Source organism: Panthera uncia, chromosome E1 (assembly GCF_023721935.1).
Source record: "Panthera uncia isolate 11264 chromosome E1, Puncia_PCG_1.0, whole genome shotgun sequence".
In the NCBI taxonomy this organism is placed as follows: domain Eukaryota; kingdom Metazoa; phylum Chordata; class Mammalia; order Carnivora; family Felidae; genus Panthera; species Panthera uncia.
Genome location: NC_064814.1, coordinates 57,964,267 through 57,990,365, shown reverse-complemented (window position 1 = coordinate 57,990,365; position 26,099 = coordinate 57,964,267). Strand labels below are relative to the sequence as shown.

At 67.0% G+C, this 26,099-nt stretch overlaps 3 protein-coding genes across 5 annotated transcripts in view; 1 reads left to right on the top strand and 2 right to left on the bottom strand.

The window, feature by feature from the left end:
- SPNS2 (SPNS lysolipid transporter 2, sphingosine-1-phosphate) overlaps positions 1-8,064 on the top strand; it is a 28,910-nt gene extending 20,846 nt beyond the window's left edge. Inside the window, exons 4-13 of one of the 3 annotated variants that reach the window (XR_007459235.1) lie at positions 2,576-2,727; positions 2,887-2,953; positions 3,744-3,886; positions 4,147-4,299; positions 4,411-4,600; positions 4,983-5,048; positions 6,491-6,589; positions 6,680-6,822; positions 6,984-7,144; positions 7,567-8,064. Coding sequence is in view for 1 of the 3 variants with exons in the window: in XM_049637212.1 (XP_049493169.1) it covers positions 2,576-2,727; positions 2,887-2,953; positions 3,744-3,886; positions 4,147-4,299; positions 4,411-4,600; positions 4,983-5,048; positions 6,491-6,589; positions 6,659-6,822; positions 7,098-7,140 (1,077 nt within the window). In the remaining 2 variants the exon portion in view is untranslated. Of the gene's footprint in view, positions 1-2,575; positions 2,728-2,886; positions 2,954-3,743; positions 3,887-4,146; positions 4,300-4,410; positions 4,601-4,982; positions 5,049-6,490; positions 6,590-6,658; positions 6,823-6,983; positions 7,145-7,566 lie in introns of all 3 variants that reach the window. The other 2 variants (XR_007459234.1, XM_049637212.1) reach the window with 2 other exon arrangements.
- A 373-nt stretch (positions 8,065-8,437) lies between these two features.
- MYBBP1A (MYB binding protein 1a) lies at positions 8,438-21,481 on the bottom strand. Its single transcript, XM_049637205.1, has 26 exons — positions 21,246-21,481; positions 20,992-21,087; positions 20,210-20,293; positions 20,050-20,124; positions 19,842-19,949; positions 18,556-18,731; positions 18,288-18,455; positions 18,057-18,174; positions 16,791-17,086; positions 16,473-16,583; positions 15,883-16,008; positions 15,628-15,795; positions 15,434-15,539; positions 14,055-14,151; positions 13,804-13,955; positions 13,418-13,498; positions 13,173-13,331; positions 12,906-13,088; positions 12,662-12,819; positions 11,528-11,768; positions 11,200-11,325; positions 11,051-11,119; positions 10,404-10,517; positions 10,112-10,213; positions 9,451-9,587; positions 8,438-9,253 (listed from the first exon to the last, which is right to left on the bottom strand). The coding sequence occupies exons 1-26, from the start codon at positions 21,450-21,452 to the stop codon at positions 8,695-8,697; spliced, it is 4,017 nt and encodes a 1,338-aa protein (XP_049493162.1). The 5' UTR covers positions 21,453-21,481; the 3' UTR covers positions 8,438-8,694.
- Positions 21,482-22,400: 919 nt separating this feature from the next.
- GGT6 (gamma-glutamyltransferase 6) lies at positions 22,401-25,480 on the bottom strand. Its single transcript, XM_049637216.1, has 4 exons — positions 25,056-25,480; positions 24,310-24,494; positions 24,105-24,218; positions 22,401-23,848 (listed from the first exon to the last, which is right to left on the bottom strand). Exons 1-4 carry the CDS (start codon positions 25,199-25,201, stop codon positions 22,818-22,820), a joined length of 1,476 nt encoding a protein of 491 aa, XP_049493173.1. The 5' UTR covers positions 25,202-25,480; the 3' UTR covers positions 22,401-22,817.
- Between the last annotated feature and the right edge of the window lie 619 nt (positions 25,481-26,099).

The window sequence follows — 26,099 nt, the reverse complement described above, 5'->3', positions numbered from 1 at the left end:
AGATCTGTCTTCAAGGAGCTTTCGGCCTCCGGCATAAAGGAGCAGACCCTCTCCCCGTCCTTGGGGGCTCCCGGGCTGGGTGTGGGAAGATGGGACAGGCGCCCCACGTTCACAGCCTTTGAGATGTGCAAAGTGCCGAGAGCCCTGAGTGAAGAGAGAGCAGTCTCTTGAAATCCATGGGGTCAGGGAGAACTTCCTGGAGGAGGCGGCATTTGAGCTAGGCAGGTGGAATAGGGTGATGAGGCCTTTGGTGGACGGGATGGCGGTGGGAGCAAGCCCAGAGAGCCACTAACGGTGGGCGTGTCGGTGGGTCCACAACGGAGGAGAGTGTTTTGGCTGGAAAGGAAGGCAGGGGCCAGGTGGTGGGGCACTTCGGGGTCTGGGCTTCCTCCGAAGGTTGACGCTGGCCCAGAAGAGGCCGGAGGCAGGGGCGGAAGGAACAGGCAGGTGTGCGGGTACAACGTGGCTTCACGGAGGAGGGTCAGGCCAGAGTGTCAGTAGAGTCTGACAGCCACGGTCGAAAATGGGGCCTGGACCAGAAGCTTCTGGGGACCGCGACGCCGGTGCCGGGGTGTGGGAGGGAGGGCGGGCCGGCGGAGGCCGAGAGACGGATCGCCCCAGTTAGTCTGTAGACTCACGGCCGCCACGGTCCGGGCCCCGCGGGGCGGGGCGGAGGGGAGGGGCGTTGGCGAGCCTCGGCAGTGGGATCCTGAAGTTCATTTGGCAAAGAAAACGTCCAGGAACAGCGAGGGACATGGTGAAAAGTGGCCGTGGAGGTGGCCTGCCCCGTTGGTCATCACGGGGTGGCCGCTTAACCAAAGCAGCAGGCCGACGGTGAAACGGTCCCTTCCGTGGGGGTGACAGGTGTGCCTCGGGGGGCTTGTGGAGGATTGACCGTGCACCTGGATGAAAGCTGAACCCTGCTTCAAAATAAGTTCCAGGCAGGCGAAAATAAGGGAAAAAGCAAAGTCTAAAAACCGGGAGCTAGAAATCGGCAAGAAAAAGCCAGATAAGCCCGTAGGAAAGTGGGGGGAGGACGAGGACCGGCCGTCTGTCCCAGGAGGAGCCGGTGCCCGGTGTTGGTCCCAAGTCAGCAGGGAAATGCAAATTGAAACGACAACGAGATAACACTTCACACCCATCAGATGGGCAATAATTAGGGAGGTGAGGACACCAAGTGTTACTGAAGCTGCTGCTGGCGGTGCAAATTGGCGGGGCCTCTGCGGAGAGCAGGGCGGCAGGATCCTGCGGAGTGCCACGGGCCCGCGGCCCGGCCTCTGACTTCGAGGTGTGTACCCGAGAGAGAAACCCCGGCTCGTGCACGTGAAGCGGCACACGCGCACACGGGCGTTTGTGACAGTCTCGGAGGACGGGGGACCGTGTGGTGCACGCCCGGAAAGACGGGGTGTCTTCGTGGCAGGAGAAGCGTGAACGGGTCTTTATTAGCCGGCGTCGATGGGCCCGCTTCCACAACGCGTGACTGAGGGCAGAGGCGAGGTGCGGGGCAGGAGGCACGGAACCGTCCCCTTTACGTCCCTGTTTGGAAAGCATGCGGGGGCACGTGCGTGTGCGGGAACAGGGAGGGAGGAAGCATGACACACGCACAAGGAGGGGGTTCCTGGGGAGGCCCGGGGACCCACAGGACGTCCTATCCACCTGCTCTCCTGCCGAGGAGGAAATCTCACCTCCAGCGTCTCGCAAACAGCGTGTTAGGGTGTATTTTTGTCATTTGGGGATGGGGCCTGAGCGAGATGTGCAGTCCAGAGGCCATGGGGGGGGGGGGCGGGGAATCTCCAGGCTGGAGGCATCACATTAAACAAAGGATCGGTACACGTGGTGTGTAAAAGGCTAATGGAAACCGATACAGGACGACCCAACAGCAACGCGGGCAGGTGACCCCCAGAGAGAGGGACCGAGGCGAGCAGGCGGGGGACACAGAGGCGGAGGAGAGGCGCGGGGCTGGACGGGCAGTCGACGATGCAGAGGGCCGGCCCGGACGGAGACGGGCAGCTGGAGGGAGGGAAGCGGGAGACTGAGCCGGGTAGCCTGTGGGCGGCGTCGGCCGGCCGGATGGGTGGTCAGGGTGGGGCCGGGGAAAGATGGCCAGGCTGGGTTCTCAGGCCCTGGGCAGCTGGGAGGCCGGAGGGCCCGGGTCCACCTCAAAGGGGGAGGACCCTGGCAGCTGGCACGGCCCCACCCTTCCTGGCTCAGCTGGGCTTCCCGCTTTGATGTGTGGCGGGGTGGGGGGGGCACTGCCCACTCCTCGTGCACGCAGGGTCCTCAGTGCTGCCAGGGCCAGCCCGGCTGCCCTGCCCGGGGTGGGACGTGAGTGGGGTGACCTGAAGCTCCCCAGGTGGGGCCGGAGCCCCCGGAGGCCGCACTTACAGCCGTCCACCTGCAGAAGACCAGTGCCAACCCCGTGCCGGGCTTGTGTGGAGGGGCCCAGGGGCCTGGGTGTCCTCGCTGCTGAGACGGCGTCGGGCTCCATCCCGTGGGCCGGCTCCCGGGCCGGCGTGGGGACCCGGGAGGGTCGGGCCGAGGAGCCAGCGGCCTCCATCCCGTGTGCCTCCTGCAGCACTTCTGGCTGCTGGTCCTGTCGCGGGGGCTGGTGGGCATCGGCGAGGCCAGCTACTCCACCATCGCGCCCACCATCATCGGCGACCTCTTCACCAAGAACACGCGCACGCTCATGTTGTCCGTCTTCTACTTTGCCATCCCGCTGGGCAGGTGAGGGTCCCTGCGCGCGTCCCGGGACCCCCGTCCCCGAAGTTGGCGCTCTGCGACCCGGACGCGCGGTGGCGGCCAGCGGGTGGGGCGGGGTGGGGTGGGCGGCCGGCCGCCCCCGGGCTGGTGAGCACACCGTCCCCCGCGCTGTCTCGTCTGCAGCGGCCTGGGCTACATCACGGGCTCCAGCGTGAAGCAGGCGGCTGGAGACTGGCGCTGGGCCTTGCGGGTAAGGACACCCCAGCCTGGGGTCCGTGGATGCGTGCGCACGGGGAGCTGGGGGGCCAGACCCAGTGGTCCTGCGGCCTCAGGGCCCCAGGACGGGACGAGGGACTCTCCCACGTGTCGGGAAGTTCCAGGTCCGCGAAGGCGCATCCTGCTCGAGCCTGGCGCTGTGTGAGGGCAGGGCTGAGAGGAGACCTCTGTGTGGGGCCCCCCCGGGGGGCCTGGAGCCCCTTCCTGTCCCGAGGGAGGATTCAGGCGAGTCTGCCGAGTCTGCCGAGGCCCCAGGACAGTGCAATCGGAGGAAACAGAGATCCCCAGTCTCGCAGAGCAACGGAAGCTTAAGACAAAGTGTTTTTTCCTCAAAAGCAGGAAGGAAGCAGCCTCCGTGGAATTTCTTGACGGGGCGCGTGGAGAGGAACTCCCTCCGCCCTGGGCTCGCGGGGGTGGGGACGGGCCTCCCCGGGCTCCGGCTGCCGGAGGGGCTGGTGTCTTGGAATGCGGGCCGCCAGGGTGTCCTCCTCCACCCGGAAGGGCCCGGGGCCGTGGCGGCTCTGTTCCCCCACCCGATCCCTTAGCTGGGGCTTCATGGCAGCCAGAGCCCCGGCCCCCAGGCCCCAGCCTCGATTCCAGAGTCTGTCAGGCTGTCTTTCCACGTGTTCGTCCGCCCGGTTTTCAGTTCGCTCTCCTTCCGCCCCCTCCCACCCCGGCCCTCCTGGGGGCTTGCTCCTGGCGAAACAGGGACAGCCCCCTGGGCCCTGGGGCCCCACCTGCCTGACCTACTCCTGCCCTACCAGGTGTCCCCCATCGTGGGCATGATCACAGGAACACTCATCCTGATCCTGGTCCCGGCCACCAAGAGAGGCCACGCTGACCAGCTCGGGGGGCAGCTCAAGGTGCGGACCTCGTGGCTCCGAGACATGAAGGCCCTGATCCGCAAGTGAGTGCTGCCGGCGGGGGGGGGGGGGGGGGGGGGGGGGGGGGGGGGAGCTCTGGCAGGGCGGGGAGGAGGGGCGGGGCCCCTCCCTGCAGCACGGCCCCCCTGCAGCACGGCCCCCCTGCTCCCTGCTGCTCGAGGTGCTCACTGGGGCCCCTGATGCTTATCCCAGCAGCCTGAGCCTGAGGGGGAGCGGGGAGGGCTGCTGGGGGTGGTGGGGGGGGGGGAGCCCGGCTCAGCGTGACGTCCTGGCCTCTCCCCAGCCGCAGCTACGTCTTCTCCTCCCTGGCCACGTCGGCCGTGTCCTTCGCCACAGGGGCCCTGGGCATGTGGATCCCGCTGTACTTGCACCGAGCTCAGGTCGTGCAGAAGACAGCAGACACGTGCAGCAGCCCGCCGTGCGGGGCCAAGGACAGGTAGGGCCGGGCGGGGGTGGGGGGTAGCCGTGCCCAGCGCCGCCCCCTCCGCCCCCCCCCCCCCAGCCTTGCCCCCGGCCGACCCACGGCTCCTGCCCTCTGTCCCCACAGCCTCATCTTCGGGGCCATCACCTGCTTCACTGGCTTCCTGGGTGTCGTCACGGGGGCGGGAGCCACGAGATGGTGCCGCCTGCGGACCCAGCGGGCCGACCCCCTGGTGTGTGCCGTGGGCATGCTGGGCTCCGCCATCTTCGTCTGCCTCATCTTCGTGGCTGCCAAGAGCAGCATCGTGGGTGCCTACGTGAGTGTGACGGGGGTGCGCAGGTGGTGGGGCGAGCGGGCCCCCTCCCCTCGGGGCGGGGGGGGGCTCAAGTCCGCTGCCTGCCCTGCTCCCTCCGGGGCCTGTCCAGGCCACCGGCACGCCTTGGGGTCCTCCTGGACCCTGTCAACTGCTCTGAGCCTGAGGAATTTCTCCTGCTGAGAGATGCGGGGCCCCAAGGGGGGTGTGGGGGCTTGGGGGGGGGGCTCCCTGCTGGCAGTCAGGGTGCAGGGAGCAGCTTGAGGCTGCTGGGGGTGGGGGGCCCTGACGGCTGCCCGGTCTCTCCTGGGCAGGTCTGGGGACAGCGTGGGGCTGCTGGGGGTGGGGGTGGGGCCCTGACGGCTGCCCGGTCTCTCCTGGGCAGGTCTGCATCTTTGTTGGGGAGACGCTGCTGTTCTCTAACTGGGCCATCACCGCGGACATCCTCATGGTGAGGCAGACAGAGTTCCCTCGTGACAACCCGGGCCTCTTGTCTCCGGGGGCAGCTGGAGAGGGCGGTGAAGGGACGGGAGGCCAGAGGGGCTGGTGGGGGGTGGGCAGGAAGCCAGGCCGGCGGGGAAGGTGGGCCTGGAGGCAGGGAAGGGATCAGGCTTCGGGGCTGAAACCGCGGGCTGGGCCAGCGGGAGGGACGGGCGTGGGACTGGCGGGGAGGGGGACGTGTGCAGGCTCGGCATGGCCGGGAGGCCGGCAGTGCCAGGCTAGCCCCCTCCCCCGGCCTGAGCTCCACAGGCCCTGCCCTCCCAGCCCAGTTCGGGTCCCAGGCGCGCCTGCCCGAGGGCCAGCGGCTGGGCCGGGTGGACAGAGGCCGTCTTCACAGGGCCAACAATAGGTTCCAGACCAGCCAGCCGGGCACAAAGGGCCGTCTGAGCAGTGGCGGGGGCTGTGTCCCTGGAGAAACCGGGAGGGGGTGCGGCCCTGCTAACTTGCTGTCTCTGAGGGGTGGCGGTTTGGGGGTAGGGTGACCGCTGCTCCTGTTCCCAGGGATCCTCCCAGCCAGGGCCTGGAGGGGTGGGAGAAGGGCACGCGGGGTCTACAGTGGGGAGAGTCCAGGAGCCGCCAGGGCAGACCTCCTGGGGGTCACGTGGGGGTTGGGGCCACGATACGGGACAGCCGGAGAGATCAGAGTCTGCCTGCCGCCGGGGGCCCTGCCGGGTCTCCAGGAAGCCTGCCCTGTTCCACCTCCATCGGTGGGCCGGGGGACACGGGGCTGGGGAGGGGGGGGGTCTGACGCAGCCCCGTGGCCCAGCGTGGAGCCAGGCAGGTGGCAGGGGGGAGGTGAAGCTGTTGGTGCTGGGCAGGACCCCTGTGCTTGCCTCCGCCCCCCAGGGGCGGCCCCAGCTGCAGGCAGGGTTTGGGTCCCAGGGAAATCACGTCCCATTTTATTAAGTGTCACAGCCGCATGACTAATCAGTGCTGGAAACGGGGCCACGCGATCCCATCGGATGCAGCTGCCCTTCCCCCAGCCCTGTTACAAGGGTCCCCGAGGGCGTGGCCGCTGTGGGGACGGGGGGGGGGGGGGGGGCTCTGCATACTTGGAGCTGGGCTCTGGCCTGGGGAGCTGGGGGCACCAGTGGGTGGGAGTGGAGGCCGGTCCAGGCAGACCAGCTTCACCCCCTCCCCTGCCAGCCTGGGCCTTGCTGGGTCTTCCTGGGGAGAAACCCGTGTGGCCTTCAGCTCATGGGCACGTGAAGCCAAGGCCAGGGTTCTGGTCCCGGCGCTGCTGCGGCCCGTGGGCCTCAGTTTCCCAGGACCACGGCACCCAGCACAAGCCCCGTGCAGAACCTCGAGCAGCCTGTCCTCCGGCGTGGGGCGGGGGCAGGGGGATGCGGTGGCCCCGGGGACGTGGCCTCTGACCTGCCGCCTCTCGCACAGTACGTGGTCATCCCCACGCGACGGGCCACGGCCGTGGCCCTGCAGAGCTTCACGTCGCACCTACTGGGGGACGCCGGGAGCCCCTACCTCATCGGCTTTGTGAGTAGGGGCGAGGCCGGGTGGGGGCGGCTTCGGGAGGCGCCCCCTGACGCGCCCCCACCCTCACAGATCTCCGACCTGATCCGCCAGAGCACCAAGGACTCCCCGCTCTGGGAGTTCCTGAGCCTGGGCTACGCCCTCATGCTCTGCCCCTTCGTGGTGGTCCTGGGCGGCATGTTCTTCCTGGCCACGGCCCTCTTCTTCCTGGGTGACCGCGCCAAGGCCGAGCAGCAGTGAGTGGGCCGGGTGGGCTGCTGGGGGGAGTGTGTGTGTGTGTGGGGGGGGTGCCCGCAGTTCCGCCTCCAGTTTTCTGACTTCTCTCTCTTTTCCTCTTCACTCCTGCCTCTTCTCTCCCCACCCCTGGGCTCTCCCACCTTCCCCTGGGGCTGACGAGGTCCCTGCCCGGCACGTCCGGCCAGCCGGCCCCCGAGATGCGATGCGCCAGAGCAGTGCCCGGGCCCGGCCGCAGCTGATCCGCCACCTTGACCCCCGCCCGTCTCTCCCCCAGGGTGAACCAGCTGGCGATGCCACCCGCACCCGTCAAAGTCTGAGGCCGTGAGTGCAGCCGGGTGGAGGGGCCCCTGGGGGGTGGGGCGGGGTCAGGGAGCACCTTGCAGGGCCCTGGGGAATGTTCTGGAAGCAGGAACAGCTTCTCCAAAGGCACCTCCTCCCCTGGGCACGTTCCACTGACCCTGGGCTTGGCCCGCTTCTCTAGAACTGTTGCCCGAATTGACCGGTGGGTTCGGGGGGCGGGGGTCCAGGCCAGGACTGGCAGAAAGCCCCTGCTCTACCCTCCCAGCGCCAGGTGACTCCGAATTTGACCTCACCCTGGGCTTGGCCTCCAGGGGCCACGCTTCCCAGCAGTGCAGGATCCAGGGTCACCACCCCCATGTCCCCTGCTGCCCCCAGAGCCCTGAGAAAGGCCTCTTTCTTCAAACGGTAGGGAGCCCCGCCCGTGACCTGGCTTCTCTCTCTAGGTGCCCCCAGGATGGCGAAGAGACCGTGCCGTCGCCCTACCTGGGAGGCGTCCCAGGGCATCCCGGCCCTGCCGGGCTGACGCGAAGCTTTCTGTGTGACCCGAGGCTGGGCACCCACCCTCTCTGGTGCAGGCCTGCCGAGTGGCCGTGGCACCAAGAGGCCGCGTCCTCAACTGACGTGGAAGGCTGCGTGTGGGGGAGCCGCACGGACGGACAGACTCCCAGCCGCTGGGGCCCAGGGAGGACACAGCCCCCAGCGTGTCTGTGGGGAGAGCCTGGGGCGTCACCACCTTACATGGTCCTGGGCGGCTGGACTTTCCCACGTGGCAGCTTTGGAGACCCTGGACTGCACGGAGAAGGGGCGGCCCAGGCCTCGGGGCGGAGCTTCAGGCTCTGACCTCAGGGTGCTGCTGGGCGCTGGGCACGACCCTCCGGGGGGCACTGGTCCCTGCTGCCGGGGCTGGTGCTCGGCCTGGTGGTCTCCTAGGTGAGGGCCACCCAGGCGGAGACCCGACCGCACACCCTGTGCCCACGGTGCCCAGGGCACCTCCACTCCCACCGCGCCCCCCCCGCCCCCCCAGCGACGTGCACTTGCACACCCCTGCCCCCGCTCCACACACGCTCCCCGCACACTGGCTGGAATCAAGGTGGCGGGTAGGAGACCCCAAGAGCCAGCCTAGGCGACGCTTTGCCCCGTAGTTCCCGCCGGCGTGGCTTCAGTGTGTGCAAGCTGGCAGGCACCCGCTCCTCACCCAGCTCTGGGGTACCTGCGAGGGGATGGGACCCCCAAAGACCAGCCTGGCCGCCTCCCACCCCAGCCTCAACCGGGGCCCCAGCGATGTTTTCTTGTTGTGCAAGAACCAGGTCCAAGTTCGCCTCCTCTTCCTTCCGGAAGCCAAACTCCTCCTTTATTTTTTAGAGCTGCTGATTGTGAATCTCAGAGTCTTAAGAGAAAAACCAAATATATTCCTCTTGTAAATGAAGGAATAAACCTATTTAAATCATGGCCCGCCGGCTCCCCCAGCAGAGCAGCCCGGGGGCAGGGGACACGGGGCCCCACGCGCTCCCTCCGGCTCGTTTGTGAAGATCACGGTGAAAACACTGGGGTCTCTGGGGCGGGGCCCGCGCTCAGGGCTTTCGGGCCTTCCTGAGCTGCGCTTTCTTCCTCTTGGCCCCGCTCTGGAGGAGACTGGGGCTCCTGCTGGCCAAAGACAACCTGGCCTTTTTCCGCGGCAGCGCGGACTGTGGGCACTTGCCGGAGACCCCCTTTTCGGGCAGATCCTTCTGAGGCTGCTTCTTGCCAGCAGGCTCCGCGGGGGACACGGCAGCGGCCCCGTTCACCTGGGACAGCTTCCGCTTTTTCTTCGGCTTTGGGGTCTTGGCGGGGGTGCCGGGGCCTGTGAGGGCGGCGGCGGCGGTGGGGGCCGGGGCCGGCCTCTGCTTCGCCTGGGCCTGGGCGGGCACCGTGGCCTTCCTCCTGTTCCTCCTCTTCTTGCCTGTGCTGGGGGGCTGCTGCTCACCAGCGGCTGCAGGCCTGGCACCCTCCTCTTGCGCGGGACCCTCTGACTTAGGCTTCTTACGCTTCTTTGTTTCTGGCAAGAATCCTTTTTTCTTCCTCTTCGTGCTGACGGGGTTCTGCGTGACGCTGGGGACTTCCTTGGCCTCCTTCTTCCCTGACTTGGGGCGCCTGCAAGGGAGCAAAATGAGAGAAGGGACCCCACCCCTGTGGAACAGAGGGACAAATGCTGCCCCAAAGCTCCCCCCGGGATAACGCACACTACGGGGGTCCCGCGGGCCCCCACTGGACTGTGAGGGCCCTCGTGGCCTGCCAGGACCACCCTGAGGCACGCGCCCCAGGAGGGACCCCCCGCTCCCGGCACGTACTGGACTCCCAGCGCCTTCATGGCCTGCCAGTAGAGGTCGTAGAGGCGGCTGGACCCGGCCGCACACTCCCTCTGCTGCAGACTCTGCTGCTTGCTCTGCAGCACGCCCAGGACGGCGGTCAAGTCCACGGTCAGCTTCTGCGGGGACAGGGAAAAGGGTGGCCGCAAAGGTGACGGGAGGCAGGGCCTCTGCCTGGCTCTGGGTCCCCAGTCCTGCCCCCCCTCCTGCCTGTGCATCGGGCCTCCGTCACCTGGGAGGGAAGGAGAGCCCCCTCCCGTAGCCAGAAGGCCCCACCCCTCCTCGACCCCCCTCAGGCCTCTCTCTGCCCAGAGCCCCCCTGTGCCCTCCCTGCCACGCAGCAAATGGGTTAATTTTGTAACCCACTGCCCCCCGGGTGCACCTGTGGTCTGCACAGCCTTGGCCCAGGAGTCTGCTCCCCGAGACGCCCTGCCAGCTTGCCCTGCCTGTGGGCTCTGACCAGCATCCTCACGAAGGACGGCTGGACGTGGGGAACCACTCACCCCCAGCTCCCGGCGGCCCGTAAGCGCCTCACTCGCAGGCCCACCCCTCCCCAGGCCCAGAAACGTGCTGGCCAGGACCCTCCTCACGTCCCCCCGTGAGCTCGGCTCACCCCGACCCTGCCCACGCTCCCCGCCCCCACCTCCTGGTGAATGGTCCTGAAGAGGGTGTTGAGCAGCCCCAAAGACGCCAGTTCCTTCTGCTGCTCTGACTTGGTCTGCGCCTCACCCAGCGTCCGCAGGTTCTAGGGGAAGAGGCGGCCAGCTGAGCCGCTCTGCAGGACTGCCCGCTGGACCCCGAGGGAGGGGAGGTCTCGGGGTTGGGGGCAGGGCAGCCCAGACCCCTCCCCCCGAGGCTCAGGGCCCCAGAAAATTACCCTGGACGGGAATATGGGCGGCAACCACCCCCCCCGCCCTGCACCCCGTGGCCCTCACCTCCGTGACCTTCGCCAGGATCTGGCTGACCAGCTGCTCCCACTCAGGGTCATCAAAGCACACCCGCAGCTCCCGTGTGGGCAGGGCCTTCTGGAGCAGCAGGCAGGCCTGGGCCTGGGGGGGGGGGGGGGGGGGGCGGGGGGGGGGGGGTGCGGTCACGGGGGCTTCAGCGTGCAGGCCCCGAGCTTGAGAAGCCACTGCTGCGGGTCCCACCTGCCCGGTCCTGCGGCCCTGGCCTCAGCAGCCACCTGGGCCCGGCCCCCACCAGGAGCAGAGACGGCCCCCGTGGCAGAGGGGGCAGCTGGGACAGCACCCGGCCCTCTCACTCGCTCAGGGCCATCTTCCTCCGGGCTCACAAGCCCGTCCCACCCGTCCAGGCCCGGGGACGGCTAGGGGCCTCGGCCGCAAAGGTCAGAGTGTGTGTGGAGGAGCCCGAGGGTTCAGGCCACGGATGTGGCCGTGGTGGGAGCAAAGCCTCCCCTCTCCCCGTGACACCGTGCACACGGCGGGGCAGGGGCCGACCAGGTCAAAGGGGCAGGGGTGGGCCTGCCCTGGCCCGGGCACTTCCTGGGCCTCACAAACACCCAGCCAATGGTGAGTCATGGGGGGTAAATCAGGCCTGGGGCCGGGACCTGGGAAGTCCCTACCTGATGGCGGGGCCGCGCTGGGCCCGTCACGTGCTGGATCACGACGGGCAGCAGGCTCTTACACAGCACCTATGGAGGAAGTGACAGGCCGGTGAGGTGGGGCCTGGGCTGAGCAGGGGCCCCGGGGGCGGGCCGGCCCCTATACTCACCGGGTGCCGGGAAAAGAGACTGAGGAACATAGTGACGGTGAGCGGACTGTTGCGCCTGGTCAGGAAGGAGGTCAGCGCCGATGAGTAGATCGGGGTCACGAGGCTCAAATCCAAGCCGCCGGCAGCCTGGGCCACCCGAGAGAGAGCCCGTGTGACGCGGGGCAGAGGGTCCCCGGTAGGGGGCAGAGCCCAGACCGCCTTCGGAAGGCTGAGAGCTGGGTCCCCGGGAGTCGTGGCCTCCACTCCCCATCTGTGAAACGGGCAGGCGGCCCCGGCCGGCTGCCCGGGTGCATCGTGGGCTGCGACTTCCGGGGCGGGGCCCACTCACCTCGGGTCCCTTGGGCTGGGAGCCGGCCTTCTCCTTCTTGGGGGCCTTGCACACAGGCTTGCCGGCAGCGTTGCCTTTCAGGACGCGGAGCAGGTACAGGGCTGCGTTGAAATAGTAGAGGGACACGGCGGCGTCGGCCTGGCGGCCGGCCTGCTGCACCAGCCGCTCCACCTGGGCGTACAGGGTCCCCACGAGGCGTCCCACGTCGTGGCAGTAGTGCCGGGAGCGGCACAGGTGGTGTCTGTGGGGCCGTGGGGGGAGAGCCGGTCACCACACCTCCGCCACCCTCCCTGCCGAGAACAGGGACGCGACCAAAGCTGCAGGGGGCGGCCCAGGGCCACCTGCATTTGCCGAGCACGAGCCAGAGAAACCAGCCCCCGGGGACAAGGCTGCACCACGGGAAACCCGGTCCACGTCTCCTGTCTGCCCCCACCCCTCCTGGGACAGCGGCCCCTGAGCCCTTTCTAACGTGAGGGTCGGTGTCCTCGGGGGAAGAGAAGTAGGTCACTCAACCAGCTCAGCGCTGCCCCGACAGGTGGCAGGGACAGCCAGGAAGCGTCACCTGGGGCACTGTCTGTCCTGCTCTCCCCCATTCCTCTGTGACCTAAGCTCGGCATCTCGCGTCTGTAGGCCGCGTCTCTGCTCCGGAAGGCAGGTCTGCATCCCCCCCCCGTGTTGTCTCTCCTGCTGGGCCCCCTGCTCCGGACGACCCACCCACTCATCGTCCCTTCCTAAATGCAAACTATCCCCCCGGGAGCTCCTGCTGACGAGAACAGCTCTGTGGACCCCCAACGCTGATGGGCTCCGGGCCACCAGGCCTTCCTCCACCTGTGTGTGACCAGCTCCTGTCGAGAGACCACCTTTCCTGCCCTGCCTGGGGCCTCCAGGCCCGAGGACCCCTTTCCCGGCAAGGGTTCCCTGGTACCTCAAGAGGGGCCCCTGGGCCCCACCCCTCCGTGCTCCGGCCTCCCACCCGCCCCCTGCCACAGCCCCGGGTGTCACTGCTGGACCATCGGTCTGATTCCTCGATGTGGGGACCCCGAGAGCAGGGAGCGGTCCCCAGGACCACGGTTCTGGCAAAGAGCGGGCGCCAGGAGGGACGCGGGACAGCCGAGCGGGAGGGCCGGCGCTCACGTGAAGATGCGGGCCGTCTTGTGCAGCAGATCCTGCTCCTGCTTGGTGCTGCTGGTGCGCATGCTGCGCCGAATGACGTCCAGCAGGGGCTCGAGCAGCTCCAGCACCAGCGGGCTCTCCGGCTGCTTGGTCACCAGCACCTCGATCAGGTCCAGGACCTGCGGCCAGGACGGGGCGGGCTCAGCGGGCACGGGGACGTCGCGGGGAGGGCGGGCCGCGCGACGCCGGGGGCTCTGGGGCTCACCCGGATCTGGAAGTCCCGCCGGAGAACCTTCTCCTTCCGCAGCTTATCCTTCTCGTCCTTCCGGGCCTGGATGCGCAGCTTCTGCTCGGCGAAGAGGCTGGCCAGGTTCTGGTCCAGGGCCATCATGGCCTCGTCCCCCAGCTCATCACCGTCGTCGTCGTCGTCCTCACCGTCCACCGCGCCCTGAGGCACGACGCCCGTGAGCGGCTGGCCTCTGGGTACGGACGCGGGGCCCCCCCCGCCCAACGTCCCCGCCCCGCCGCTCACCAGCGCCTTTCCCGCCCGCAGCACCGCCATCAGCTGCTCCCGGAAGCCCTGGTCCACGTCCGCGTCGCGGTCCTCCTCCTCACTGTCGTCGTCACTGTCATCGCCACTGTCCTCTTCGCCGGCCGAGGCCCTGTCGTCCTCGCCGTCGGAGCTCCTGTCCTGCGGGGGCCGCCGTGCTGTACCTCCGGTCTCCCACGCGCGTCTACACATCCGCCCGCCCCACCCGGCCCCATGCCGGCACGCACCTCTGCGCCCTCCAGCTGCTCCTCCGAGCCGTCCGTGACCACCACGCTGTCCTCGTCCGCATTCTTCTCGGGGTTCAGCACCTGCAGGGATTCCCAGACGGCCGCCCCGTCGCAGAGCCTTTAACCTCCCCAGACCTCCAACCACACCCTGTGCGGTCTGGGCCAAAAGGTCCCTATTTCAGGAAGGAAAATGGGGCCCGAGAGAGAAGGCCACGCGCCCAGCACCCACACCCAGGGCCCCTCGGTGCACCCCAGGGAACGGCCTCGTGCAGTGGCAGCCTGAACACATTACAGTGACACCGACGGGACAGAAGGGCAGCCGTGATGCAGCCTGGTGCTTGCAAGGCCCCATCCCGGGACCCATTTGCCCAGAGGCCCCAACTTACATCCAAGATTAGCTGCAGGGCATGTGGGGTCAGGTGGGAACAGATGTGGCTGAACACACTGCGGGCCACCTGGCGCATCAGGTGGCTGGGCTGGGCCAGGAGGGCCAGCAGGATCTCCACCAGCACCTCCACCCACGGCGGCTCCTGGGGGTCTGCAGACGGGACAGGCTGAGCCTGGGCCAGCCCCGCCCCCCCCCCCCCGCCCCTTCATGGTTCGGGCCCCGCCCCCTGCCCCGGGGACAGTGACCCACTGGTGGCCTTGGAGCGGGTCCTGCGGGTCTTCTCCCCCAGGCTCTTCTTGATGCACGTCTGGATGTCACCCAAGAGGTCACAGCTCTCTGTGGGGGACTGTGGCAGGGCGAGGACAGAATCAGAAGCCAGGCCCGTTCCAGGCCTTGTTGAGCCAGGGGAGGGGCTGGTCAAGCGCGAGCAGTTGGTGTCGGATGGCCCCCCCAGCCTGCCTCAGCCAGTCCCTCACCGGGACCCCAGGAGCCACATGAAGCCATGGAGTCTGGCGACGTCAGCCAGCTCAGGGTCGCCACAAACCTGTCCCAGCTGGATCCCCAGAGCTAGATTTTCCTCCCGCGCCTACCTCCACACTGTTACAAAGTACCCAAATTCATTAACCTGAGCGAATTCAAATAAAGTTGAACCCCACTTGCCCGGCTAAGCCCGGACTGCAGCCACTGCCCAGTGAGTTGGGGGGGCCCGAGATGGTCAGTGTGACTGTGGTACCAGAAAGGCAGACAAGAGCCCAACACCCGGCCCTTTATGCACCTCACTCCTCGTCCAGCTAAGAGGCCCTGGGGTTGGGCAGGCGTCTAGCGTGTCCTGTAACCAGCGGGGGGAGGGGGGCCCCTGCTGCCACGCATTCGAGGGGCACCGTGGCCACCACGCACACACACAACTCGCCTACGGGCCACGCTCAGAGCGTCTGCAGCCTGGAAGCAGAAACCACCACCACAGCCCAGCAGCCAGAGGCAGGAACCCCGACCCCACCCCGTGGCCTGGGAAGAAAAAGCTCCTGAGAAACCAGAGGAAGCAGGAGGGTCACGAGTTGCTGGCACAGAAAGGGAGACAACGCTGGATCTAGAGACACCTCGGTCTGGCGTACGAGAACCAACGTGGGGACACAGCGACACGGCACGGGACCGCGGGCTGGGCGGCGACAGGAACACACGCTAACCCCACCGGCCACCCTGGATTCCCGCGGGAGAGGCTGCAGGAGCACAGGCGGGACCTTGTCCTCGGGCATCAGAGAGGACAGCAGCGCCCCTGGGGACAGGCCTGCCCAGATTCGGGCCCTCCCGGGAAGGAGGCACTTTCCCCTCCACGCCCACCACCTCTGCTCAGTGAGGCAATGCTGGGGGGCCTGGGGGGGGCCGTGCGGTCAGACCTGGTATCTGAACCCCCGCCAACAGCTGTGTGTGTGGCCTGAGCGCTACTCGCCCCACCAGTCAGCGGGGCGGGGGGGGTCACAGATCAGAGACGCCGCACGGAGAGCTCACGACACAACTGGCCATGGGGTGGACGGAGCGACTGTTCTCGGGCAGTGGTCCACCCAGAGCACCCCCCACCCCCCGCCCCGTCAGGAAGAAAGCTGTGGTGCCCCAGACCCCAAGTGCCATACCTTGAAGAGGTAGATGCCCACCAGGAGAAGCAGGTGCTGGAAGGCAGCGGCCTTGGCCCTGGCCCCCGAGGAGGTGGCCTCCAGTTCCCGCACACTCTGCAGCATCCTGGGGGGAGCCGGGCACGCTCTCAGGCCGCTGCCCTCCGGACCCCAGGGCATCCCACCGGCCCCCCCGGGAAACCCCACCCCCTCACCGGTCCCAGGCCTGGCGCTGCTGCGCCGTGAAGGGCGTCAGGGCGGCCACGTTCCGGCTGTGGTTCAGCAGCGAGTCTGCAAACCGGACCAGGCGGTAGGTCCAGGGCTGGCTGTCCTGTGTCTGCCCGGGCGCCTGCCTGCACTGGGCGCTGAGGGTCTGCAGCAGGCTGGGGGAGTGCAGGGGCCGGGGTCACCAGCCGGGCCGAGGGCTCTCGGGGCCACCTGCCCGCCCTGCCCTCTCCACAGCCGCCCACCTGAAGAAGGCGCTGCCGACCACCTCCCGCGTCCGACTCTCCAGAGGAAAGGAGAAGCGCTGCTCGGTCTCTGGGATCTGGGACGTGGGCTTCTTCGCTTCGAAGAACGAGTGGAAGAAGCAAAACCTGTGGGGGCGGGGGGAGCACAGGTCTCAGCGGCCCCCTCCCACGAGGGCACCACCCAGGGCCTGGTGGCAGAGAGAACGTCTCCCAAGTCTGGACCTCCCGCTGAACACAACCGGGCCTGAACTGGGAACAGAAGCAGGATCTGGCCCTTGCAACGGAGGCGGACCCGCGGCTACGTCCCGCCAAGTCACAGCACGGGCTCTGCAAACGAGGGCTGCGTGAGGCGGCAGACGAGGCCAGTGCGGGGGGGCTTCCCTGACATCGCCGACGCCTGTGGCCCCCCAGCTCCACACTCCCTGGGTCCCCTCCTCACGGGGCCTCTCAAGGATGTTCCCCAAACCCCCTCTGCCTAAGGGGCGAGAATGGCCTGCCTCCACCCGACGACCTGACCCGAGCCTTCTGGCTCCAGGAAGACCCAATTCTTGGTCCCCCTCCAGGGAGCTGGGGACAGAGCCTGCTCACACCTGGCCACCTCCTCAATCACATCCTCCTCCTTCTCCACGTGCAAGGTGTCCACGATGCTGACCAGGCGCAGGATGAGCCACTTCCGCAGCCGGGACACGGCGCGCTCGGGCCTGGTGGGGGAGAGCCAGGTAGGGAGCCACTCAGAGACAGCACAACGGTCCTCCTCTGCCCCTCTCCGCAGACAGACCAACATCCCCCCCGGGAAAACAAGGGGAAACAGAGGCCTTCTTTGGGAGCCATGGCTTGGCTGCGGCCCTTCCTTCCCCGCCCCCACCCGGGCCCTGGGCCCGAGCTCTGGGCTCAGCAGGGCCACTCACACGTGCAGCGAAGCATCCTGGGCTTTCTTCTGGTTGCTGGTGCTAAAGTCCACCAAGGAGTCCAGATCGGGCTGGAGAAACATGGTCCGTAGCCAGGCCACGTAGCCCTTGAGGGCGGGGGGACTCAGGAACCGCACAACCCTCCAGAAGGTAGGCAGGACAGGAAGGCCCTGGTTGGTGACAGAGGTGAAGGCCACCACCACCGCCAACTGCCGCTCGGGGTCAGCACGGCAGCCTTCCAGGAAGGCACCCACGTACTCGTTCATCTCCGGAGCAAACTTGAACTGGTTTGGGAGCTGCAAGAGTCAGGCCCAACACTGGGGTCACCCGCCAGGAGGGTCCCACAGCTCTCGTCCAACAGGCGCGCCTGAGGCCCGGCACGCCTCCTCCCCACACACAGCCAGGCCCCATCCGAGGGCCCCGGCCCCAGGAGGCCCCTCCTTCCCCCTTCTCACTGCACCAGGACGGGCTGTTGTCCAGGCTGGACCGAGGGTGTAGCAGAGTCCAGGCTGGGCCACCAACCTGACCTGGGTCCACACCCAGCTCTCTAGCTCCTAGCTGTCACCGTGGGGCTCAAAACTGAGCACTTCCCTCGTGGGTGCACAACACATTCGCGTCACATTCACGACAACCGTCTGCACTGGGACGTGGGCCGCCCTCCGCTCTGGAGCTGGGCCCGCCCCCATAGAAGCATGAAGCTGGCGGTCCGGAGGGGAGGACTGCATCACAGCAGCACCTCCTGGGCACCTGGCGCGGTAACCTCCATGGGCTTTCCCCCTACTGTCCTCACAGCGGCCGAGGGGGACGCCGCTCCTCTGCTCTTGGCCAGCAGACAAGCCCTGGCTCCTGACCCCGAACTCCTGATCGGCACCTGCTTCTCCCGTCCGCTGCTTGGGCCTAGTGTGGGGCACACCAGTGGGGGACAAGGGCTCTCCCCAGCCGGGGTGGGGGAGGCCTGGGGGGCTGAGGGCTGCACGTGCCTCTGCCGAGGGGCCTGAGGCCCGAACAACCGACCCTGCCCGAACTCCATTCACAGGGGGAGGCCTGGGGGAACTCAGGTAGCTCCCATCACCCAGAGGGAAGAGAACCCCAGTTCCCAAGCGAGACCACTGAGGCAGGAAGACCCCTGGATGTTGCAGCAAACCAGAAGCCGGCTGATCCCAGAGGCGGCCTGCCCCTCTTCCCCACCAGGAACCCCGGTGCCCCGCCCCTGCTGACAGTGCTGGGCTGCCGGGGGGGGGGGGGGGGGGGGGGGGGAATACCCACCTTAGCAGTGACCATGTGCTCCCCAAAATGCCGGATCAGGTCCCCCCGCATCACCAGGGGCAGCTGCTCTGCGGACAGCAGGGGCAGGGCTGCGCCCAGCAGGCGGAAACACAGGTAGCTGCGGGGTGCACGGCGGAGCCTGTCAGAGTCCAGCCGCGCTGGCGGACGTGGGGCCCCGAGCCCGCCCTGCCCACAAGCAGGGGAGGGGGCAAGGACGGGCACCACGCGCACCTGGCTGGCCAGGACTGCTTCTTCAGCAGCCCCTGCTCCACCACGTCCTTCCAGAACCGGGGGAACTTGCCCTCCTGCAGCGCCAGGCGGAGCAGGTCCAGAGCAACAGCCGGCAGCTTCCGCTCCTTCTTCACGGAGGCGGCGGCCATCTTCAGTACGCTCACCAGTCTGGGGACGGGGTGAGGGGACTCAGACGGCAGGAGCACCCCATCCACACCACCAACCCGTGCGGGGCCAGGGGCAGCGCCCTGCCCGCCTCCCCCCGTACCTGGGGACGTTCTCATCCGAGAACAGGCTGACTGGTCCCATCAGCTCCTCCAGCTTGCGGGGCACCTTCTGCCGGGCCAGGAGGAAGAGCTCTAGGTGCTCGGGGGAGCCGAGCACCGAATTCAGGTCGGCTCTGAGGACTTTCGGCAGGATCTCCTGCAGTGTGGCCTCTGGGACCTGGGCACGGGAGGCGCGGATTGGGGGAGGGGCCCCCTCCCAGCATCCTTTGCCCTCCCCCTTCCACGCTCCCGTGAGGCCCCGACACAGTGCCAGTCTGAGGTGGCGCAGCCACAACCCACCACGAGGCATCGGCACCAGTACCAGGTGTTTAAAAGCTCAAATCCCCGGGGCGCCTGGGTGGCTCAGTCGGTTAAGCGTCCGACTTCGGCTCAGGTCATGATCTCACGGTCTGTGAGTTCGAGCCCCGCGTCAAGCTCTGTGCGGACAGCTCAGAGCCTGGAGCCTGTTTCAGATTCTGTGTCTCCCTCTCTCTCTGCCCCTCCCCTGTTCACGCTCTGTCTCCCTCTGTCTCAAAAATAAATAAACGTTAAAAAAAAATTAAAAAAAAAAAAAAAAAAAAAAAAAAAGCTCAAACCCCCAATCCCAGGACACTGGGTTTTTAACTACCCAGCTGACGCTAATTGAGGGCCCTCATAATTGTTCCTTGTTTTTTTCTGAATTAGCTCATTTGTTATACAAGGTGCCCTGAGTAGACAGCTGAGATTTATTTGAAGCCTGGTCCTCCCAGCTCTGGGACCAGGGCTATGCCAGTCTTTGTCTTGTCCTCGAGAGCAAAGAGTTCCAGGGACTAGCCCGCCTCCATGTCCCACGCAGGGCAGCAGAGACCTGGGGGGCCAGCTCTATCCAAAACAACAACGGCAAGCACGTTTAATATACTTGCCACGTGCCAGGGACTGTTCTAGAACCGCACCGTCCAACACGGCAGCCCCTGGGCTCTTAGAACGGGCTGACCTAAGTGGAGACGCGTATTAAGCATAACCCACATGCTGGATTCTGGAAACTCGATGGAGAACGTAAGATACCTCTGCAACCTTCTGCACTGATGGCGTGCTCAAACAACACGTTGAACACGTTAGGTTCACTAACACACGTCACTCAACTACGCTCGCTCCCATTTCGCTTTTTAATTCAGATCCCAATCGACGTCAGGTTGCACGCTCTCACGATTCTGCAGGCCGATGCTGGTCGAGGGCGTTCTGATGCTTCCTCTCTGTGCTCGTGTACCAGGGAGCGCTACCCGAGGCCCCGCAGCTGTGAAGCCCGTACCTCCGACAGGATGTCCACCAGGGCCTTCTGGGGCTGCTCCTGCAGGTGGTTGTGGTGCTGGGCCAGGGTCTGCAGCAGCTTCACCGACTTCATCAGCGCCTCTGAGTCCTGGCGCCCACAGAGGGGACAGGGCATGAGGAGGGCGTGCCGCTGTCCCCCCAACCCCCCGTCACTCCCCACCAGTGCAGTCCCCCGCCAAATCTCCTACCTTCACCAGCCTGCCTGACTGAAAGAGGGCGAGCACCCCAAACAGGTTTGCGAACAGAGCAGGTCTCATCGTTGCCTGGAAAAGAATTTCAGGTGCGAGTGAGAAGGGCCCAGTGTCCCCACCCAGGGGCTGAGATCCCCCTCAAGCCGCTAACTCTCACCTTCTTGACCTTCTGCAGGTCGTGCTTCTCTTGTATCTGCTGCAAAATGCTGCACAAGGGGATGTCTTCAAAAGACTGTAACAGCTGGCGGGAGAGGGGGGTCGCGACAGGGGTCGGGGGATGTCCAGCCCCACCCAACAGACCTCAGCCTTCTCCGACTCCCTTCAACTTCGGCCCAGAGGACCTGGGCCCCTGCCCCCACCCCAAGGCTGCCTCTGAGACTGCTTGCCGCACCCCCCCCCCCCCAAAGGAGTGCTCATGTGGAGCACCGCTGCTCAGATGAACCAGAATCTTGCCTCTCTGCCTCATGACCGCCCCGGGTTCAGGAAGTACCTCCTCTAGAGCCTAGAATGCCTGAGACTCCCAGTCTGTCTCCACAGCCGGCTCTGAGCTCCCCCACGACCCTCCTAAAGGACTGGAACTTTATCCCTCGCACCTGCCCCCCACCCACCCATTGCCCACGTTCCTCAAGGGGTGGCCTACAAGCAGCTGAAAAGAGCCCTGAGCCTTGCCCAGGTCAGAACCCAGCCCAGAGCTGACTATGCCCAGCAGACGCACCCCGGGGGGCTGGCCAACCCACTTACCATCCTCCTCCACCTGACCCGGCTTCACTGTACGCGGGCCTTGCAGAGGCACTTTCCACCTCCACGTGAGGACATCAGCCCGGTCCCCCACCCCCCCCCCCCCCCGCCCCACCTCCAGCGTCCGCTCAGACCACTGCCCTCCTCACCCCTCAGCCTCCGACCAGCACGGCTGGGCCCTTCCGGGAGCCACCGCCTCACCTGTGCCAGGGCCAGACTGTAGCAGGGCCGGGCGGTCTCTCGCCCGACCCCGAGCCCAGTGATGAGGCGCTTCAGGGCGTACTTCATCTCGGCTCCCTGCGGACCCAAGCACACCCGCCAGTGTGGAGCCGTCCCGCGCGGGCCCACCCCCGCCCCTCGGGGCGCGCTCACCGGGGCACCCGGGCCCAGCTCCCGCCGCCGCCGCTTCTCCGCCGCAGGCACGCAGCCCCCTGCCCCGGGCCCCGCCACCGTACCTGGGGCCTCGCGCGCAAGTACTCCAGCAGCTTCTCCGTGGCCTCCAGCCGCGTCTCCTGCTGAGGCTTCGCGATGTCCCAGAAGAAGTCCAGGAACTCGCGGCTGTGCTTCAGCAGGCCCTCACGGTCGGCGGGCCGGGCGCCGCTCTCGCTCGCCTCCCCGGGGGCCATGGGCTCGGCGACGTCCTGACTCTCCATCTCCGCCATGCTCCTCGAACACGTGGGCTCTGAAGACGACCTCTTCCGGGTCAGGTCGCCGCGCGTGCGCACTGGACCTGCAGCGGGGGGGCGGGGTCTCGTCGGGAGGGGCGGGGCCTGTGGCGGCTGGGGGCGGGGCCAGCCCGGCCCCTTGGGGGGGGGTACTTTCGCTACTGGGTTTAATCGGAGCGTGGATGGGAAGTTGTCGGAGGGTTTTATGCAAGGGCAAGCCTTGATCCTATTTACATTTTTAAAAGATTGTTCTGTGGCTACGTGGGGAATGGATTGTCGGATTGCCGAGGGAGAAGCAGGAAGAACCGTTAGAGACAGACCGCAGTGTAATATGAAATGAGGTCAGATTCCAGCTAATTTGGAGCTGGTAAGGAGGGATGGATGTGGGGGAGCAGAAAAGAGAGCGATGCCAGGTTTGGGGCTAAAATAGCTGGGTAGATGGTGGTACCATCCACTGAGCTGGGGGAGGATTCTCTTTGCTGATCAAGGGTTCTACAAAATCAGACATAACTTTTCCAAGGGCGGGCGGGAATACAGAGGGCCTCCCCAGCTTCTGGCCTGGAGAAGCTGTCTCTAGAGGGTTATAGTCCCGAGGGACCCCAGCCCTGGGGGGACGTGGGAGGCAGGCAATGTCAGGGCCAAGCCCCGCCCCGCTCCGTCCCCCAGCCAAATCCCACACCCCAGCTGCGGCCACTTTTGGACCCAGGCCCGTAGGGTATCTTCTGTTCCTCCTCTCAACCCCGGCTGCCTGTCTTGGAAAATGAGATGAAAACATGGTGCCCCAGGGGGCCCGAGGTGAGCAGAGCAGGGGAAAGCTGAAAGGCAGGGCCCAGCCTCTGCCTGTCTGGGTGCAGGTCAGCTGTGCTGCCCAAGGGGGAAGCCGCCACACCGAACACTTCACAGGCTGATGGGAAACTAAGAACAGGAATGGCACAAGGCATCCAGGAGACTTGATCTTTATTTTGTTTCCAGCCCCGTTGACACAGATCAGCAGAGGGTGGCCTGAAGGGAAGGACAGAGAGGCCAGCAGTACCCCGGGCTCTGCCAGCCTTGCCCGTGGGGCCTGGAGCCAAGGCAGGGGCTTGGCGTCTTTCTACCTGTCCTTCTCAGGGCTGGATCTGAACTCAGGGTTGGCCCCGGGGCCTGGGGCTCTTTCCTCATTGTCCTTGGGTTCCTTAACTGAAAAAAAAGAGCCAGAACTCCAGTCCAGGTAACTGACTAACTCCAATCCAGGCCAGAGGTTGTGGGCCTGAGCTGGCAGTGTGCTCTGTATGCACTTCATCACTGCTGGGCCTGCTCTGTCCCTGCCTCCAGGCTGGAGACCCCCACCCGGTCCACGCCCTGCTGGCCACTGCCCCACACTTAGAAGCCCTGCAAGGTGCAGCAGCCACTGGGGACACTGGAGACGTGAGCATGCTCTGCGTGAGCAGCTACCTGGAGCAGGGTCCCTTGACCACAAATGCTAGGGCTCTGTGTTGGTCCCTGCTGCTGCTGCTGGGCCTGGGCTTGGGGCCCCGCCAGGCGACTGAGCAGGGCACGAGTCGTGACTCTGGCCACTACGGGGTTTCCTGAAGCCACCAGTCCCAACACATCAGCCTCTGTGTCATCAGAGCCACCATGGAGGACGAGGGGGCAAGCCCAGCCCCCACTTGCAGACTCGGCCACCAGGTCGCTCAGCAGAACCCCGGTGCTTGGGGACAGATGTCCAGAGCCAAAGGAGCTGTTGAGTGAGGAGGTGAGGAGGAGCACAGAGCCGCTGCTGTCTATGGTGGCCAGGACGCCGCTCCCGGGGGTCACGGGAGCTCGTGGGACTAACAGGCAGGGGTCAGGGCTGGGCCCTCCAGAGCGCAAGGCCGCCTCCACCCTCGCCAGCAGTTCTGGGCCAGCTGAGGGGCTGGGGGTGGTGGACAGGATGCCCTGGGGCATAGGTAGCTGCAGGGCTGGCTCCAGGGTGGGCCCGGGCCCAGGCGAGGGTCCCCGCAGCCCCAGGTCTCTGGCCAGCAGACTCAGCAGGGCGTCCCCGGCAAGGTCTGGGGTGGGGGCCAGTGCCGCCCCGCGTAGCACGGCGGCCAGTTTGGGGTTGGTGGCGCGGGCCCCGGGGCCCAGCGGGGTCCCGTCGGCGTGGCAGAGCAGTGGACAGAGGCCCTCCGTGCTCCGAGCGGCCAGGGCCCCGGCCAGGGCTGTATCCACCAGGAAGCCGTCTTGAGCCAGCGTGGCCGGGCCCACCAGCAGGCGTGACCAGGGCAGGCGGCCGAAGTGTGCGTGCAGCAGGCGCAGGGCCGGCAGAGCGGACGGCAGCCCCAGGCCGGGGGCCAGCGTCCGGGCCGGACCTGGCGTCAGGGCAGTGGAACTGCCCGAGGTGCTATTGTGGAAGAGGCCCCAGAACGTGGCACCTGGAGGAGATGAAGGGGTCACACGGGAGTCAGGGCACGGGGGTCAGGGGGACTCGGTAGCCCAGGTGAAGGGTCACCGACTCGGCCTGAGGTCAGGAGTTGCTCACTAGGCCTGGAGACGGGGGTCAAGACCACACGGACGTGGGAGCCGGGGCCACGATCCAGGGTTGGGGCTACCGCCTGAGTCCCAGGTCCTGCTACTAAGCAGCCCCGAGGTCAGGGCCCAAGAGCAGACCTGGGGCTGTGGGTCACTGACCTAGCCCCGTGGCGTGAGGGTGTACCACCGCCAGGCACAGAGCAGCTCCCACTCCGGCATCCACAACGTTGCCCCCGGCGACGAGCAGCTCTCGGCCCAGGTGGGAGCACGTGGCTGCAGCAAGAGGAGACCGTCGGGGGGGGCGGCCGTCCCGGGACCGTGACCCCGGCCCGTCCCCCCTCCCCCAGCGGCTCCCCGCTCTGACCTGCAGGGCTGACGACGCCCCCATGGTGGTACACGCCGGGGTGGTGGGAGTGCCCGCTGGGAGGAGGGGCCGCAGAGCCGCTGCTGGCGTGGAGCCGCCTGACCGCCAGGGAGAAGCCAACGGCCAGGAGTAGCAGGGCCGCGACCAGGCGGGCCCAGGCCCCGGGCAGCCCACCAGCCTCGTCCCTGCAGAGAGGGGTGTCCTGAGCCAGGACCGGGGCGGGAGGGCCACCAAGAGCCCCGAGAGGACCCAGGGGACGTTTCCCCAAAACTTGGTCTTACTTGTGTGAGGACTACAGTTTTGCCAAGGAGAAAGGCCTCCTGGTAGAGGGCGTGGACGAGACACGGCGATTGGAAGGAGCTTGGGGACACCGAGGACAGCTAGGGAGGGAGCCCCTGGGGAGGAGGTTGGAGAGGCAGGAGGGAGGCCGCAGGTGGGCTTGGCTGGGTGGGGAGCGGGTCCTAGCTGGGTGCGGCCCGGCTCCAACCTGCCTGGCAGGTGCACCAGGAGTGGGGGCTGGGAGCCCTTGGCAGAGCAGCTGGCCGGGCAGGCCTCGTACAGATGTCCCTTCGGAGGCCAGGTCTGGGGCCGCAGCTCCGCTCCTCCCCTGTTCACCCAGAAAGTTCCTGGAGCCGAGCCAGGCGTGGGGCCGTCCGACACCTGCCCCCACCTTAGGGGCTCCAGAGGGAGGGACTTACCAGCCTCAGGCCCGAGTTGCCGGGTGCCCAGAACCCTCCCTGACTCACCTAGAGGAGTCCTGGGGCCTCCGGGGATCAGGAACGACCAGCTCCGAGGTCTCCTCCTCTTCCTCCTCCTCCTCCTGCCCGGACTCCAAGCTTGGATCCCAGAGCTGCAGCTGTCGGTACAGCACGGGCCCTGCTGTGGGTTCCATGGCCCCGCGGAGGCCACCCCAGCCCTCCTGCCTGCCGGCCTTCCCAGCTGAGTCCCGGCCTCGCCTGCGCTTGGCTGGTGGGAGGTGGAGGCAGCCGTGGGGAAGGGTGGTGTGTTTCTAGAACAGGTCTGGGCAGGGCACGGAGCCAGGGAGGCTGCGTGTGAGCCTGCTCCACTAGGGCGCGGGGCCTGGGGGCTGTCGCGGCTGGGGAGCCTGTCAGGGGGAGCAGCTCTGTGAGGGGGGAGCCACAGCCGCAGCCAGGAGACCCAGGACCCCCGCCGACCCCTGCCTTTCTGGGGACGCAACCACGGGATCCCCTGGCCTGTTCAGCACTCGGTGTGGCTTGAGTCAGGGCTCAGCCTGTGACCGGGTCCCGGTGTGGACATGTCTGGCCTCTGCTGGGGTCTGCATTTCTCTGTCTGGGGAGGAGCCCCTGGGGCGGGGAAGGGGACTCCCTGGGCGTCATGTGGCTCTTGCCCAGCAGGTGGCACCGCAGACCTCTTGGGGCGGCGGCCTGGCCCCCGAGTTCCCCAGCACCTGTTCCAGGGCAACTTGGCACGGCCCGGAAGGTGCTGCGGGAGCGCGGTGGACCCCAGCCTCGGCTCTCAAGTCACCTGGGCTGACCAGTCTCCCGTGACCACTTCAGACCTCCATCTCCCCTGCCCCACATCCCGACCCTCCCACGCGCCCAAGCGGGTGACCCTGCCTCCCACCTCACGGACCCAAATCCAGGCCCACGGCAGGAGCCCCTCATAGCCACCCCAGCTGCGAACCCACCTGCGCTGGGCTCTCTCCTCCCCTCTGCAGTGGCAAAGCCAGGCCCTGCCTCTGGTTCTGGCCCCCCACTCTTGCCTCTGGCTTCCCCGGGACCCCCAACTCACTGGCCCCTGACCCCCCC